This window comes from Mytilus edulis, chromosome 5 (genome assembly GCF_963676685.1).
Source record: "Mytilus edulis chromosome 5, xbMytEdul2.2, whole genome shotgun sequence".
Taxonomy (NCBI): domain Eukaryota; kingdom Metazoa; phylum Mollusca; class Bivalvia; order Mytilida; family Mytilidae; genus Mytilus; species Mytilus edulis.
The window spans coordinates 13,821,912-13,839,961 of NC_092348.1; the positions used below are offsets into that span (position 1 = coordinate 13,821,912).

The 18,050-nt window shown below is 33.5% G+C and overlaps 2 protein-coding genes across 2 annotated transcripts; one reads left to right on the forward strand and one right to left on the reverse strand.

The window, feature by feature from the left end:
- The first annotated feature begins 2,042 nt into the window (after positions 1–2,042).
- On the forward strand, positions 2,043–7,726 carry LOC139524942 (gastrula zinc finger protein XlCGF51.1A-like). Its single transcript, XM_071320116.1, has 5 exons — positions 2,043–2,139; positions 2,626–2,845; positions 3,145–3,295; positions 3,459–3,661; positions 7,691–7,726. The coding sequence occupies exons 2-5, from the start codon at positions 2,627–2,629 to the stop codon at positions 7,724–7,726; spliced, it is 609 nt and encodes a 202-aa protein (XP_071176217.1). The 5' UTR covers positions 2,043–2,139; position 2,626.
- Positions 7,727–8,281: 555 nt separating this feature from the next.
- Positions 8,282–12,491, reverse strand: LOC139523019 (uncharacterized). Its single transcript, XM_071316749.1, has 2 exons — positions 8,852–12,491; positions 8,282–8,407 (listed from the first exon to the last, which is right to left on the reverse strand). The coding sequence occupies exon 1, from the start codon at positions 11,735–11,737 to the stop codon at positions 10,118–10,120; it is 1,620 nt and encodes a 539-aa protein (XP_071172850.1). The 5' UTR covers positions 11,738–12,491; the 3' UTR covers positions 8,282–8,407; positions 8,852–10,117.
- Between the last annotated feature and the right edge of the window lie 5,559 nt (positions 12,492–18,050).

An 18,050-nucleotide genomic window follows, 5' to 3' on the forward strand; every position in this document is an offset into this window, starting at 1 on the left:
AAAGATGTTGGCGCCTCATTCAGAAAGTTGGGCTTAGTGTTGAATATATGAACAAATAATGCGAAATTGGATTGTAGTTGATGAAATTCTGTTTGGTGTGGATCTTTTTGATCCTACAACAGTTGGTGATTGTTTTGCAGAGTAAATGTTAAAAGATGTTCCAAATGATCAGCGATGTGCGAAGTTTATAGATTATCTCGTCGAAACTTATATTTCACCAGAGTCCCCATTGCACCTCCAAGTTTCACTAAGAAGAGCTAAATGAACAATCCTTTCTAAAGAATCGCCAGAACTTGTTTCAACTCCGATAGTGATAACAACTACATATTCTTTATCAAGTTGGGCATTACTTCCATTGGTAGAATACACGGCCGACACTCGGCTAACCGAGAGTTTGGTCGGTTAATCTATATTGAGTATGCGGCTATATCGGCGGTTGGTCTGTTAATCGGGTTGGCTATACGTCTGTTAAGAGTAAAACACACAATTTAATGTTAAACTCTGTTAAATATACAGATTTTTGGCATATTATAAGAACCAAATCAAAAAAAGAAAAATGTCTGACAAAATGATATCTATCATAGAACATTTTCCACCATTAAAAAAAATGCATAGCCTGCCCAGTTATTTTGGATAAAAGGCTAAAAAACATTTTTATATATGATTTAAAGGACACAAAATAGTACTTTGATTCTAAAAAAATAATTGTCATAGTTAAAATATTTCATAATTGTTATATAAGTTGAGTAATACCACATTTTAATGAATATTAGGGGAATACAGTCTGTTAATGGGTTGGACAATTTAAATCGTGTCAGTTAAGAGTTATTTAGCCACGACAATAGTCTTACTACCTTTAGTTTATATTTTCACATTGAAAAAAATGAGATGTACTTGTGACAAAAAATTACAATACGGTGCAACAGTATCCTTATAAAAAGAGAACTTTTATTTAAATTTTATTTCTTTGCATTTCATTGAAGGGTGTGTCACTTCAATATAGCGTTATATGGACTGATTGGCCGCTCGAATTAAAATAAAATTGACAAAGTCGGTATACGTTAGTTGCACGCCATAGGAACGCTTAGCAATCGTTCAAAGCGCGTTGCATAAGTTTGTAGTACGTCGAAATACAAAGGTAAAATTGAGAAAGGAAATGGGAAATGTGTCAAAGCGACAACAACCCGACCATAGAGCAGGCAAAGGCCACCAATGGGTCTTCAATGTAGAGAGAAACTCCCGCACCTGTAGGCGGCCTTCAGCTGGCCCCTTAAAAAAGATGTATACTAGATCACACAAGACTAACAAAGGCCATAGGCTCCTGACTTGGGACAGGCGCAAAATTGCGGTGGGGATAAACATGTTTATGAGATATCAACCCTCCCCCTAATCCTCTAGCCAATGAAGGAAAGTAAATACGCTTGATGAACGCTACAATCCCAGGAAATTTGTATGCAGCATAAAAAACATACAACATACGCCAACATACGTTTCTAGTACGCCCAATACACGCTTAAAGCTCGTTTTGCACACGTTACAAATATGATTGACAGTTTAAATGCATCCAAAATTACTAGCGTATTGGCAGCGTAAATGATTTTGAACACGCCAGTGCTATACGCTGATGTGTGACGCCGGTATTAGTTGTGTTTCCTCAATGCTTTTCAACTTCGTATTTTATTTGGCATTTTAAACATTTTTTTCGTCACTGATGAGTTTTTCGTACGCGAAACGCGTGTCTGGCATAAATATAAGGAGTAAATATAAAATTTCAATCCTGGTATCTATGAGGACTTTATTTCCGGTATGTATTGTCTTTTGTACCAAGTCATCATTCTCATTTTCTGCCGCCTAAATGTATCAAGTACGGAATGACCGTTGTTTTCTAATCGTTGGTAAGACGTGGTTCTAAACAAGAAATTGACATTAGTAAGATTTTTTTATATTTGTGTTGATGAATTTGTGAAAATTTTATATTCCTGGAAATCACAACAAATGCATAATATTAATTTTATTTTTCGAGTAATTATGTATTCCTATGATATCGTAAGTCATTTGGCCGACTCGCAGTCCGCAAACGTGCTTGTTTTTCTATTGAGTGACCTTCAAGGTGGTGTAGAGAAAGGTTGATGTAGAAAGGTTTGTCTATATTTGTTTGCATTATAAACATACATGTATTTCAGTTCATTTAATAACAAAAAAAATCAAAAGTGAAAACTAAATTATGCATATGTTACACATGGTCTTATAATATTAAACGTTTAATTTGAGTTTTCCGCGACTTATGATCACTACAAAGTAAATAGCAATCGATTTATCAGTACTTTATGAAACGTGTGGGAACTTAATGTGATAATACAATGCATGTTATATCAGATGCAGCAATGCCAGCATATCACCATAGTTTATTGCAAATTAAGATCAAGTAGCAAATTTAAGTGATTAGATCACACTTTTGATTTTAAATCACGACTTTAAAAACAAAAAGCAATATGTACAACCAATAAATATCTGCTCACAAGATGAAAATACCATGCGTGGATTTACCGTTGATCTATTATGACTGAATTTGTAATTTTAATATATGATTATAAAGAATTTTCCATGTTTTTTTTATTATTAAAGAATGCATATTTGTGATATATGTGGTAAAAACTTCAAAAGAAAATGGAATTTAACAAGACACAATAAGACACATGAATCAGCATATAACCAGCCAAATCATGTTTATAAGTTGTATAAATGTGAGAAGAATAATTGTGGAGCGGAATTTACAACTAATACTGGTCTTTGGCAACACAAAAGGAGAGAACACCTGCATAAAGTTGAGAGGGGACTCAATATGGTATGTTGTAATAGTTGAAATCTGGTGTGACACATAAAACACACGAAGTTTGCAGTTTGACGCATATTATCTAATAATATATACTAGTATATCAAAGACCAAATAGCTGATACATTGTAGTAACATAAGGGATACAATTCGGACTAATTAACTGGGGTTAATTGCATTGAGTGACTATTATCCAAAAAATGTACTCTTCAGTTTGACAAAATGTCCATTCTATATATTTTATTTTCATATTTGCAGTATTCATAGTATCTAGTGAAAGATCAATTCAAATTATGTAATTTTATTTGTAGTGTCCACTGTGTGACAAGATATTTGGACAGAAAATCCATCTACACGCACATATGACATGCCACTCGGAGGAGAGAAAGTTTATATGTGATCGTTGTTGTAAACCAATGAAGCACCAAAGAAGCTTAAAAAGACATTATGTTAGATGTAAAGGTGAGTGAAAATGTGTAAACTACATTAACTCTGGTCAACAGTGATGAAAAAACTAAAAAAAAATTATATATTGTTTTCCAAAACATATTATATATAATATTATAAAAACAGAGATATATATCACACAATGATAGGTACAGAATCATGTATCATATTTTTTTAGGTATTCAAGAGAACAAACAGTTCGCATGCAGTGTTTGTAAGAAGGAGTTTCAATCCAAGCAATATCTCAAGGTAAATTGCAAATCTGCACACCAAAAACCTGTCTTCCAATGTGACAGTTGTGGCGAAATCTTTAAGTGGCAGTCAAGCTACAACCGACATACAGCTAAGGGTCGATGTCATGGAAAGAAGACGGATAATACAGTTAATAAAATTAAAATTGAGAATGGAAATGGGGAATGTGTCAAAGAGACAACAACCCGACCAAATAAAAAAACAACAACAGAGGGTCACCAACAGGTCTTCAATGCAGCGAGAAATTCCCGCACCCGGAGGCGTCCTTCAGCTGGCCCCTAAACAAATATATATTAGTCCAGTGATAATGAACGCCATACTAATTTCCAAATTGTACACAAGAAACTAAAATTAAAATAATACAAGACTAACAAAGGCCAGAGGCTCCTGACTTGGGACAGGCGCAAAAATGCGGCGGGGTTAAACATGTTTGTGAGATCTCAACCCTCCCCTATACCTCTAACCAATGTAGTAAAGTAAACGCATAACAATACGCACATTAAAATTCAGTTCAAGAGAAATCCGAGTCTGATGTCAGAAGATGTAACCAAAGAAAATAAACAAAATGACAATAATACATAAATAACAACAGACTACTAGCAGTTAACTGACATGCAAGCTCCAGACTTCAATTAAACTGACTGAAAGATTATGATTTCATCATATGAACATCAGGCACAATTCTTCCCGTTAGGGGTTTAGTATCATACCATCATAACATATATAAGAAGAACATAACCCGTGTCATGCCAACAACTGTTTTTAAAAAAAAATAATGTGTTTAGTTCCGATGCAAAGACCTTATCAGTGACTCAATATTAACGCCAAAATATGCAATCTTTAATGACTTGATAACAGTATCGTAATTATATCCCTTCTTAATAAGTCTATTCAAAGGTTTTGTAAGTTTCTGAGGTGAATACTGACACCTTTGTGCTTTATAAAGAATATTACCATAAAAAATTGGATGTGAAATGCCTGAACGTATTAGAAGTCTGCATGTTGAGCTATATTTACGAATGATGTCTTTATACCGATGATAAAATTTAGTAAATGTTTTGACTAGTTTGTGATATCAAAAACCCTGGTGTAATAATTTTTCAGTAATACATAAATTTCTCTCGTTAAAATCTAAAACATTGTTACATACACGAGCGAATCGTCCAAGTTGAGATATATAAACACCGTAAGATGGTGACAAGGGAACGTCACCATCTAAAAACGGATAATTAACGATAGGAAATGAAAAATCATCCCTTTTATCATAAATTTTAGTATTCAGCTTTCCATTAGTGATATAGATATCAAGATCGAGAAAAGGGCAGTGGTCATTGTTAGTATTAGCTTTATTTAAAGTAAGTTCAACAGGATAAATTTCATTAATATACATACTGAAGTCGTCATTATTGAGAGCCAAAATATCATCCAAATATCTAAAAGTATTATTAAATTTGTTTATCAGATGTTGTTTCGATGGGTCTTTGCTTATTTTTGTCATAAATTGTAACTCATAACAATACAAAAACAGGTCCGCAATAAGTGGTGCACAGTTAGTCCCCATTGGAATTCCGATAATCTGACGATATACGGAATCCCCAAAGCGAACAAAAATGTAATCTAGTAAAAATTCAAGGGCATATATAGTATCAAAGCATGTCCAATTAACATAGTTTTTTTGTTTATTGCTACTAAAAAATGACCTAAAAGAGTTTGAACATATATATTCACATTCTGATTTTTTGAATGCCCATTTAATTAGGTGTGTGAATTTTTTCTTAATGAGAATGTGAGGCAATGTGGTATACAGGGTAGAAAAATCAAAACTTTGAACAGATTCAAAATCACCAATATAAGCATGCAATTTATCAAGTACTTCCAACGAGTTTTTGACACTCCAAAAGTAATTTATTCCACTATTTTTGAAGGCCTTATTTGAACAATTTATTATCAGGTTTTTAATTGTACCAAGTGTGCTGGTAAGAAGAATAGACAATTTAGTAGTTGAACAATGGCTTGAAGACGAAATAAATCTATATTTGTAAGGGGTTTTGTGTAGCTTCGGAAGCCAATACATAGTTGGGACTTTCATTGTATTTGGCTCTGCTTGTAAAGCGGTGGCTAAAAGTTTATGTTTGTTACAGATTTCGTTTTCTGAAAATGGAGTCAGTTGGAATGTTGGTGAATTGGTGATTTCCTTTTTCAGAACCTAAATGTAAAATTTACGTCAAACAATAATAATATTATTAGCAGCTTTATCTGCCGGGACAAAAACAAATTCCTTGCCTAGTTCTTTTAGTTTATGTTTGATACGAGAAATAGGTTTATTGTGGTTATTGTTTATAGTAAAATGTTCTTTAAAATGTTGAATACGTATATCAACTATCTTCATTACTGAATTAAAAAAAGAGTCCAAAGATTTTTTGTCAGCTTTTTCCCGTTTTATCCATTTCATACAGTAAGTATGGAGTGAGTCGTGGATGATATTACGACACTCATTCCAATTAATAATTGACGGGGGACGATATTTAGGTCCTTTACTGAGGAATGATTTTAACTCTCGGTCTTGAACGATGTTAAGATCTCCTGTTATAACATGGGAAATGGGTCCATAAATATATTCGGAATTACTGCAATTACATGAAGTAGGTGTATTTTCACTGATATTAACATCTTTACACAATTGACTATAATTAAACACAAATTTCCGGGTAGATTTCTTGTAAATATAACAAATAAGAGGTAGCTCAGTATTGTCAAAATATCCAGGAATTTGTTCTTTAACAGAATGGTCGTTAAATATACCGGCAATATTTACAAAATCAAAGCCTTTATTGACATACTTAATTTTAATAAAATGTTTTTTATGATCTTCAGGGCGATCAATTTTTGGAAATAATTTAGAATAACAATATGCCATAATAATTTGAACAATTTCATACTTAGGACTGCTATATGAAATTGTGTTGCAATCCTCCAAAATTTTATTTAACTTATTAACCGGTAACGAACAGAGTTTTGTTAACAGATAATGTCTGCCGTTGTTTTTTGAAATAGAAATTAGGTCCGAAATATTGGTATGATTGGCCCGAAATTTTCTTTGATTGCGATTTGTTCTACGACCGTGAGAACGTTTTTTACGAACAGTTTTAGAAACTATATCCAAAATGTTAACGGAATTGGTTCTAGATATATTACCAATTCCCATGATATTATCATTTAGACCGAGAGGGTAAACTGTCTGTAATTTTTTAATCCAATTTAATTCAATTATTTTCCGTGATCGTACAAACTTTGAATGCGATTCACCAGGCTGCTTATTTACTACTTCTAAAGGTTGAACTGCTAAATATTTAAAAGGATGGTTGTGCTTCTTAAGGTGTTGGTAAATGATACTTTTGAATTTATTGGGTCTTTTAAAACGATACAGATGTTCTTGAGTGCGTTTAGATAAATATCGTCCAGTTTCTCCTACGTACTGAATACCACACCCCGGTTTGTTTCATGTGAGTAAATAAATAATACTGTTTGTTTTTCAAGTTATATCAGTTTCAAAATTTAAAGAAAATGTGCGACCATTAAACGTGGACCTTACCGTATTGTTGGTGGAAAGACGGGGACATGTAAGTCATTTTTTGGCATGACACTTATCGATAGAAGGGTAACCACGATTTTTATTGTTAAAAATGTTAGCGATGGTAGTATTTTTAGATAACCGATTTTGAAGATTGAAACGTGTGGATACCCTTTAAACAAGTTTAGTATTTAGTAATTTTCCATTTCTAAGCTTCATAATTGTTTTGTTAGTGAATTATATAATAAAGGAGCAAAGATTGGCGTCCAGAATATGAACCCGCATACAATAATTGAAGTTATATAAAATGGATAAATTTGTTCGGCTAAAAATGTCAAACGCTATCAGTATTAAATAGTAGAATGGGGCTGAAAATTGAAATACTACTTTTTGATAAATATTCCTAAAGTAATGCATTAGAGCAGTTCTCGCTCGGACACACACTCCATAATCTAGTATATTATAAGAGCATAAACCTCAAGCTTAATTTCGCTAAATGACATTTTTGTTATTATATATTTAATATTTACTTGTTATAATTCTGATCAATGTTAAGTATTTACAATATAATTTTGATATGCATATAGTTTTCCTTCTTAAAAATAAAGAGAATTGTTTTGTAAATTTATGTTACATGTAAGCAATAAAGGAAAATTTAAACTTGCAGAACAGTAACTTTCTGAAAAAAATGTATCCCTAGTCTTTTAGAGGGAAGAAGTTTTGATTCATCTACTTTGTAATGATGCCTAACTGGTTGTACTCCACGTCCTGGATCATCAAGTTTGGATATCTTTGCTCCCTTGAATGTAACTTTCTGTTTCATAGAAGAGGATCTATCGACAAAATGGTCCCTAAAAAGAAAGAAAAAATATTTTGAAAAAAGTTTCGGGTTTTCTTCATTTCCTTATACATTTAGATTGTGATGAGTTTCCTCATTCAGTTCTTCCAAACTTACAAACCCACTTTGTGTATTCCAATATGGTATTAAAATCAATCAAAGCTTGAAATAATTTCAAGTTTTTACTAAATTCTAATATGCTCGGCGTTAAGACAGAACGTGTGCCTAAAACAAGCCTAAATTCCCCAAACAAAATAGAAAGTAAAGAACCATAAGTGTTTTTAAAGAAGCCACCAAGTGGTTATCACCATTTCTTTATTTGTTTTAATAGCTCAAATAAACATACCTTGGGACAATTTTGGATATTATTTCAGTTGATGGCACTTGAAGAGTCGTATCATATATTCCTTGCTCAATAACTGTTGGTCTATAGACTGGCGCTGCTGCAATTCTCATATGGAATGACCTAAAAGTGAACTGAACAGCATAATTATGGTGTTTAAATATGCCAATTGCATATACAGCAATAAAACATATAAATCATAAACTTAAATTCGGATGGTACAGTTGCTGAAACATTTTTAAATTTAGTAATACAAACAATGTCGTTGTTTAGTTAGAATCAATCAATCACATGAGTAAGTGCATTCATAATGTTATTAGGGATATTTTACTTTTTCTGTTTAGCAGAATGTATTGCTGTCTATTCAGTTCTGATTGTTCAAAACAACATCGAGCCTGTCAAGTGTGGATTTGTATTTCGTATGGTGATGTACGTGCTGGTACTTTTTTTTAACATTTCCCAAGATGTGTTTTACTATTCACCGATTTTGCAACAATGTATATGTTTCATATACTTATTTATTTTTCAGATCTACGATACTAAGATTAAAATGAAAGTGAACTTTACCTGTCTGGGTCATGCTGTACTGTATGAAGTGCACACACTGTTTTCATATGCATTAAAGCTCCATGTGCTGTGAGTACTCCATTCCGTGCCCAGTTATCCATGTAGTCTATATCTGACATGAAAGTTTCTGCTACTAAGCTAGATATTGCCCTCCAGTTGTAGGTCCTACTTAGTGTTAACTTGTATAGGTAGATATGAGCATCAACGCTGCAGATTATTGACTCGTATGTGACTCGTGGTATACCTTTAATATACTGCGTTTTTGGTGGAAACGTGTTGAAGTTGACACCTTTCAGCAACCAGTCTTTAAGTGAAACGGAGTATCTTAGTCTTTGTTCAGACGATAACCCTTGTTCATCTTCTGCACGGATCCAGTTTCTAATAAGCTGACAAAACATCGCTTCTTCCTTGTACATTTCATCACCATTTTCATCCTTAAAATCAAGCATTATCATTTGCACATCTGTTGTAAAAAAAGGATCTTGTATATGCTTCATTTTGCTGATCGAGAACTTTTCCGTCCGCTTGTATTTCTAGAAGAGACATATTTAAATTGGATTCCTTTCTACATGCTACTTTTGACCATGCATCCTTTCTTATTCCAGTTATTTTGTCTTTACACAGAGCTGCTCTTATATTATTACGAATGTGTGTGCCATCAATGACTTTGATTTCTATTTGATTCCTCCTTATAGAAAATTCGGGATGGTAGTACGGGGATATTTTTCCAATATTTTCTATATCTAAAGAATCGGATACAATACTACTTTTAACCCATTCTTGTAATCTAATGTCGTAAAGATACCCAGCATATGAAGCAGCAATGGCGTCCTTCGGATAGTTCTTTTTCATCAATTGTTTTGCACAAAGTTCCTGTAAAGAGGGAATGGATTTCTTTCTCTGTCTTGTTGGACATTTTGTTATCGTGCCTTTGCTAATGTAATCCTTAAGTTGCTTCAATTTTTCCTCTTTAAAAACGCCAATCAGGAACAACCGTGTCTTTGTGCCATTTCTTTTTACCTAGGTATAGCATGAGAGCTTTCAGTTCATAGTCTCTAAGTTCGCCAAGAGTAGATGGAGCTTTGAAGAACTCTTCTATGTGAACGATCGTTTTATCTTTCCAAAAATCGTTTCTTTTTAACGATGAAAAAGTTAAAAGTATATTCTCATAATCTGTTGGTTGCATATTTGACCTTATCACTTGAAAACCATCAGCATAACTGGTTGTGTTGTCGTCTATAGATTCATTGATATCGTCAAGGTTATTCATTGTTCTGCAACTTCCTCCTCTGCTTCATTGGATATTTCCTGATTTTGATCTTCAATTTGGTCTTGCGTGTTTTGGATGGAAACGGCTTTGTAAATGATTTCCGACCCACTGATATCCTCAGTCATGACAGAATCTAGCACCTCCCCAATGATTTCTGTACTATCCGTAACTTCTGAGGCTTCAGAGTTGATCTCCGATTGGGCAGATACAATTAAATAGCTTGTCTTTGGAAGTCTTGGCGTATATCCAGACACATTAATTGTTCTTCCATCAAGTTTGCTCACAACGTTTTTGCTTTTATTCAATTGCCTTATTTCTCGGACAATAACTTTTTTTGGCATTCGTTTGACTTCTTTCCATACATCATCCTGAAGTTGTAGCTTTGTCTGTGGATTCCCCTGTTGATCCCTCACTACCAAGTTAATCCACTGACCATCGAATGTTTGCACAGGAACATGGATCCCATTTACAAAACAAGCCTGCATAAAATCTTCGGCAATATTTCTCATAACATCAGTAGATACACTGTATCCGCGAAGAAAGTAGCCGATCGGTTGTGCATGACCAGTCTCTGGATTTGATATGCGGTCGACAGTTGATAGCATTATCGGAATAACTTCCGATGCCTTTTTTCGGTTTAGCTGGCAGGCTTCTTTCAAAACCGTTGATGCAGAGACCAAGGTAGATATCATTTCTTTTTCGCAATAATCTTTCTTCAGTGTTGGGGTTGTTGTCTGGAAAGTCTGGTAAGGCAAATTATCCTGATCAATAATCAGTTCGTTTGTGTGCAATGTTCCAAGTACTGATGGAAATTCTCCAATGAAAGTTGAACTGTTGGAGATATCTTTGCAAAGCTCTTTTATTTCTTTTGCTCTTGAAGACAATTTTGACGGAGGTTTGTCATTTTCACTGTAAAATACATCAACGGATTCGTTGATTATCAACGCTATCAGACGTTGGTTAAGTCTAAGTTTGAAGACAGTCGTACTTTCTTCTGTCCAACATAAAAAGATGCATTCCTGGCATCCCATAGAACGCATTTCAAGCATAGTCTGGCATATATAACGTGTAGGTATTTTATAATACACAGGGGTGTTAAATTTGTAGGAGCTGTACGAACATTTACATTCAACTGCATAAACTATGTCTTCAATCACCCCAGATAAATTTTCGGAACGGCGAATACTGCCGTCTGGGGACACACCTATGATGTTTTTATTGTTGGCCGTAATCATATGTATACCTTCCTCATAGTATGTTAGGTTTGGGAAGAAAGCAGGCATAACTTTAGAATGCAATGTCGCCAGCGCATGAATTTCATTTTCTGTACCATGTTTCATCGCCATCTGCTGTTGCTCTGTTGGCGCTGGTTTCTCTTTCTGGTTGTTTATGCATTGAAATGTTTCCTTTTGAGATTTAAGTCCATCAATACCTAATGCATTATATGCTGTACTACCGGTTACCTTGACAGTCTTCCGTAGGTTAAACCATTCGTCTGATTTTTGTTTCAACAAATGATGTGGCCCATGTTCTGTTTCCGGTAAACGTAATGATGAATGTACCTGCCGTGTTTTTTTCAGTGTAACAAAGGATTTTGTCTTCGACAAGTTCACCATTTTGTCAGTGCAATAACCCGACGAGTTCTGTAGTAATGCAATAAATCCAAATAAGGCATCATTTGTTGCTAAAGCATCTTTGATAGTAGACTTGGCACGGTAAATTGCAGTCTTATGCTATCAATCACATAACAATAGTTCTTTCCAGGTTCACTTGCTGCCTTTGTTGTGAATTTGTCGAGAGCATATTGCTGCTTTGCAATTAGTTGACGAAGGTCACGGATTGATTTGCTCACTCTATGTGATACATCTAACAGAGCATTTTTAATATAATTGTCTGATTTTGAGGAGCCTTGTAAGTACCCAGTGATCTTTGAGATTATTTCTTTTGATTTCGTGTACTGCTCATGTTGTTGGTGTAATGGTTCTGGTCCATATCCGAGGAGATCTATATCGCCGGCTTCGTCCGTGAGTCCGGGTGCCAATTTCTTGCCATCAAATGTTAACACATAGGAGTTCTTTTTTTGCGATGATATCAGTTGTATCATTTCATGAAAAATACCAGGTCCTTTTATATCAGGAATTTTTAAATCTATCGGATGTTCATTAATGTGAATATGACTAGGCAGGGCAACGTTTATTCTTGCTGTCGCTGGATTTAAGTAACCTGTTAGATTACTCTGACCTGCATGTTTGTATCCAGACATAAACCGTTGAAATCGACCGTGGAACAAAATTTTTCCAAGCCACCAGAACTGCTGTGTTTCTTTGAAAGGATATCTCATTTTAGATGTAGAGTCGGTAGACCAGTATCTCAAAATTTCACAAAATAGAAGGAAACAGATGTTTTTGAATTCGAATTTAGCCGTGGAGATTAGAGTAAATAGCATGAGCAGATAAATGATAAGATTGTTCTTACGGAATGCGTAGACAACATCAGGAAGCATTTTTTGTAACTTCAGAATCCACTTATCATCATCATCATAATCATCATCATCTTCACCAATTTCATCATTATCAATTTCATCATCATCTTCATCATCATCATCATTAATATCGTCAAGGTCATTAGCATTAGTATTATCTTCATCATCGTTATGATCTTCTTCATTATCATCATCTTCAAGAACGGTGAATTGAGGTTGAACATCAGATGAATTAGCTTTTGATTTCTTCCATCTATATTTTCTATTATTGTAATTTCTATGTTTTCTCTTCATACTGAAATTTAGAAGAAAAAAAAACAATTTTACTTACTGATGTTTTGTAACATTACGAAGTTTATCTCTGATTTATATACTTGTTACCTATGTAAATGACAAATTGGTGCCATTCATAGCAATGAAACAGAATCCACATGATATATGCGACCACTATTTGATAAAATTAATATTACTTTGATATTACACTTTTTGAAACCATTTCTATCAATTTTCAGATTCCATTGTCTAAACTTGTTCATGTGTTGTTTCCATATATTCTAGCCACTAATCTTGAGTCTATCCCTTTATTCAGATAACATCCCATATAGCAATTAAATTATGCTTGTAATGTCATTCATAACTCTTAACAGACCAATTAACAGACCGAGTTTTATACATCCGACCCATTAACAGACCACATTTTTATCAAAAATTGATTTATGTCACCAAAATACAGTTTTTCGTGTAGATTTTTCACATATTGATGTTAATATGGTAAACAAACATAATGCCTGTCTTTTTTCGATGTTCAAAATATTGCATGCAAGTAAACTCAACCAACTTGTCATTTTTGTGTACATTTTGTGTGTGTAAAATGTGTATAAATTTACTGATGAGTAACTCGCCTTTTCATTTTATAGATCGTTTATTGAAGCTAGAAAAAAAAAAATTACACCACTGGATTCAGTATTCCAAATCGTTTTGTCAGCCATGAATAGTTTTTATGATATAAATATAATTAAAAAGTTATACAATGAAACATACTGACCTTGCAATGATTTTCTCGATAACACCTGATTAACAGACTTTAGCCAACCCGATTAACAGACCAACCGCCGATATAGCCGCATACTCAATATAGATTAACCGACCAAACTCTCGGTTAGCAGAGTGTCGGCCGTGGAATACAGACGTACTTTAAACATTATTTCATGCTCACTACATTGAGAAATTTTGTTCTGCACATCAATTTAATTTTGGGTTTCTTTACCCTATTTTCAAAATTTCCGATCACGAAATACATCAAACTAAGAGGGCTTGATACACCCGCAGTAGTGTTAAGTGAAAAAGGAAATCAGAAACCTTAAAGGAATAATTCAGAAAATACCAGGATAGAGAAGTTGACAGACCTTCATTTCAAGATTAAAGCAATTGGCTTCAAATTTTCGGCACGTTCCGACATTTAGTCATGTACTATCAGTACTATTACTTTGTAGATTAGCTATATTTTAACATTTTATCACTTTTACCTGTATATAATTTTGGGATTTAGTGTTATTGTATAATAAAACGAACTGCTCGAAATCGGCGGGGAGCAGAGGTCATAGACTAACAGAATGGGTACTTTTACTTTTAAATTATTGAATAAATTAATAAATAGATAAATATCATAAGTAAACCTGAATTTACCTGAATTTATCTGAGTTTACTTGTCATATAAATGCGCGCAAATATAATCAAAAGATGCGGGCACACGTAAAGATTTTTTGCGAGCAAACGTTATGGTAATGCACGCAAATATTTTGTATTATTATTTTGTTTATATAGCACATAGTACAAGTAGTATTTGTAAACAATATATACATAATGCTAATATAACCATGTTGGTTGTAGTGTTCATGGTGCTGTTCTTCAACCTTTGAAAATAAGACTGACTTAACCACTGGTTCTGGTTATTGGAAGACACTACTTTACAAGATAACCCCTATAAAGATTCCTTTAAAAAATTTGGTTACATTTAATAGATGAAATAGATGCGCATGAAGATTTTTGATCACTTTGTAAATATAATTTTAATTATTTATTATTGATTAGCGTTAACGTAAGAATATGATTATATGAAAATCATATTTATAAAACAAATAAGCAATCTTAATAAGGCCGTTACTTTTCTCGTTTGAATTGTTTTACATTGTCATATCGGGGCCTTTTATAGCTGACTATGCGGTATTGGCTTTGTTCATTGTTCAAGACCGTACGGTGACCTATAGTTGTTAATATCTGTGTCATTTTGGTCTCTTGTGGACAGTTGTCTCATTGGCATTCATACCACATGTTCTTTTTATAACAATGTAAATATTTATTTATAAACAGGTAATTAAATGACATCAAAGGTTAAATAATTTACTTTCTAAACGGAAAATGTTCCGTGAAAGTTCAAAATTTGTTTACAGGCTAACATTTTAGATAATTCTAAAAGACCGTCCAAATTCTTTTGAGGGCGAAAAACAGTTGAATCGCGACGTTTTTCCGATGTACCGTATATTACCCTTGCTGTATGAACTAATTTTGTGGAACAGTTGCTAGACAAGAATATGCAGATAAAGATATTGTTGGTCACTGTTATCATGGTTATTATAACCTTATGAAACAAATCGTGTCTGTTATAATTAATCCTTTGGTAAACTTATATACCGGTGTGACTGATTTAGATGGTATTGCGTTTGATGCTACTTTAAAGAAATAAAAAAACAAATGATTAATTCTCGGTAGCTAAATAGACGTCAAGATCTGATACTTCAGATTTTATGTGCGGGATGTATAAATACGCAGCCACGTCCAGTCAGAACAGGAATTATCAAACTTTGGCAAGGGGTTATATACGTTCTGAATTAGACCATTAGATTATCATATTTATATACCTAGGAAACCCTTTCATATTTGAACTTGTCAATATAGTGTTAAAAATTAAACTTGAGTACCTCAAGGCTCCATCTTGTGACTTTTTCATATTTTAAATATATGTTAGTGACATGGTATAAAACAAGATAAAATGCGATATTCAACTTTTTTTTTTAAATCGTTCCAAAAGCTCGCTGTGTACCTTTTGTCTAAAAAAAAACCTACTATCACTTCATAAAATGTACATAATATAATGTAAACGGAAAAAAGTTTTAAAAAAACACTTTACAAATAAAAAAACCGAACATCGAGGTAAATTCTATACGGCAAGTCCCCAAGAAAATGGCAAAATCGAAAAGCTCAAATCCATCAAACGAATGGGTAACAACTGTCATATTCCTGACGTGGTACAGGCATTATATTTGGGCATTACCCTTTAAGGTTCATCATAACAAACGGAAAAATATGGCTGTACTTACATGCAAAAAACTACTCTGATTGAGTACAGACTTACCTGCCCAGTTGGAAAAGTTTTAAAGCCTGGCATCCACTAGATATATAAAAGTTTAATGCATTTTGTGTATCAGAAAGTTAATATCTCTTTTGGATTTTGATGGGCTTTTTTTCCTTCATGCATAAGGTGTGAAAATTAACTAAGTTGTGGGGTTCGTGGGGTTTATTCTTTAGTTTTCTATGTTGTGTCATGTGTACTATTGTTTTTCTGTTTGTCTTTTTCATTTTTAGCCATGGCGTTGTCAGTTTGTTTTAGATTTATGAGTTTGACTGTCCCTTTGGTATCTTTCGTCCCTCTTTGAGATGCTCCCTCAGGTAAAAACTTGTTGGTATTGTTTTGATTGTCCTAAATTGACATGGACAATAGGTATCTTCACAACTATAGTGAGTTAAAGAGTTTATCTGAGTGGACAGTATCAAAGTAATTCAGGTATTTGTTTATGTATACACCTTCTGCAGAAAGGAAAAAAATGCCCATAAAAAAAAACAAAAAAGATTTTATCTATCTTAAACACAAAATGCATTTATCTTTTATATATTTAGTGGATGCTAGGCCTTAAAACTTTCCTAACAGCACAGGTAAGTCTGTACACAAAGTAGGTTTTGAGCTGAGAATACGGCCATATTTGTCCATTTGTTTTGATGAACCTTAATAGCTTTAAGTTTATAGTGAATGTTGATATCTCACAATTAGATGTAGACATTAGAGTTGTCTCATTGACACTCATACCACATCTTCCTATATCTATTAGGCTTATATTTCGTAGTTTCTGAATATAACAATAGAATCAACCATTTAGAAACTTGATCATTATCATTATACATAAATGACAAATCGAATGGACCCATGTTCATTCATTTAACTGATTCCTTTGGGTTTGTTTTTAACTTTTTGGGGGAAATTATTCATATGTTACGATAAATTGTAATAAAAACGTGTAAACGTCATATTTGTGGCTAAAAATGTTTATATTTCTTCTGGAGACGGATTTGTTTTCGAGTCCTATGTTTGACCTCTGTGTATAAGAGTCATAGTTGTAAATATTATCTTTTCTAGAGCATGTAGAGGTTGGTCTATTTTAAGCGTAACTTCCAGTCGTATCGAATACGTTGCCATACGTTGCCGTATTCATATTTAGGGTCAGACGTAAATATTCTGAGCACAATTGTGAGTTAAACCCGAAGTACATTTTTTTTAAAGAAGAACGGTTATTGATTAGTTTGCATTTGGTTTATTTTAAAATGCCTCTCTTAGATATGGACCATAATTGCGTATGTTTTGCTTGGGTGAAATATCGTTGAAGACAAGTTTAGGAGCTGAACTTCCGAGGTACGTGGAACTTATTGTTATAACAACTAAAAGCATCCAATCATCTGGAATATAAACGAATCGAGTACTCCTTATTTTCAGCCAAAAAGAAGTACACTAACTATATGATTTCTATATGGAACATTTATGCAAGACTTCTGAAAGGGGCTAAATCAACTCTATATCGTGGAAGGGAATCCCAAAACCGCTGTCATTAAATAACAAAAACCACGTATGACGCACCGGATCTAAATTAACGTTCTCAATCTGACCAGACGTGGCTGCGTATTAATACAGGAGCATGTGCCCTTGTGTTGATTATATGCTAAACATGGAAATTTTATAGAAAATCCACAGCATTTATCCTTGTTCGAATTCTCTCATATTTGGCAATTTGATAAATGATAGATATAGGACTATTGCATGCAGTGCTAGCATTGATTTCCTTAAAACAAGTTTATTAATGTAGCTATTGGTTAAAACAAATAAATATATGGACTTAATCAAGTACACCTTTTAGGATGCGCTCGACTTTGGTGACTCAGCACGAGGTATTTTTGAATTTACAGGTTGGGTAGAACTTCTTGTAAAAAATAAACACTGGCACATTTTATAACAAAAATCTCTGTTTTAAAGGCTGTGGATGTTCTATAAAAATCTTGGTTTATTTGCCACAAAGTACTCTTTTTCTATTAAATCGATGAAACAGTAAATAATAATGCTTTGC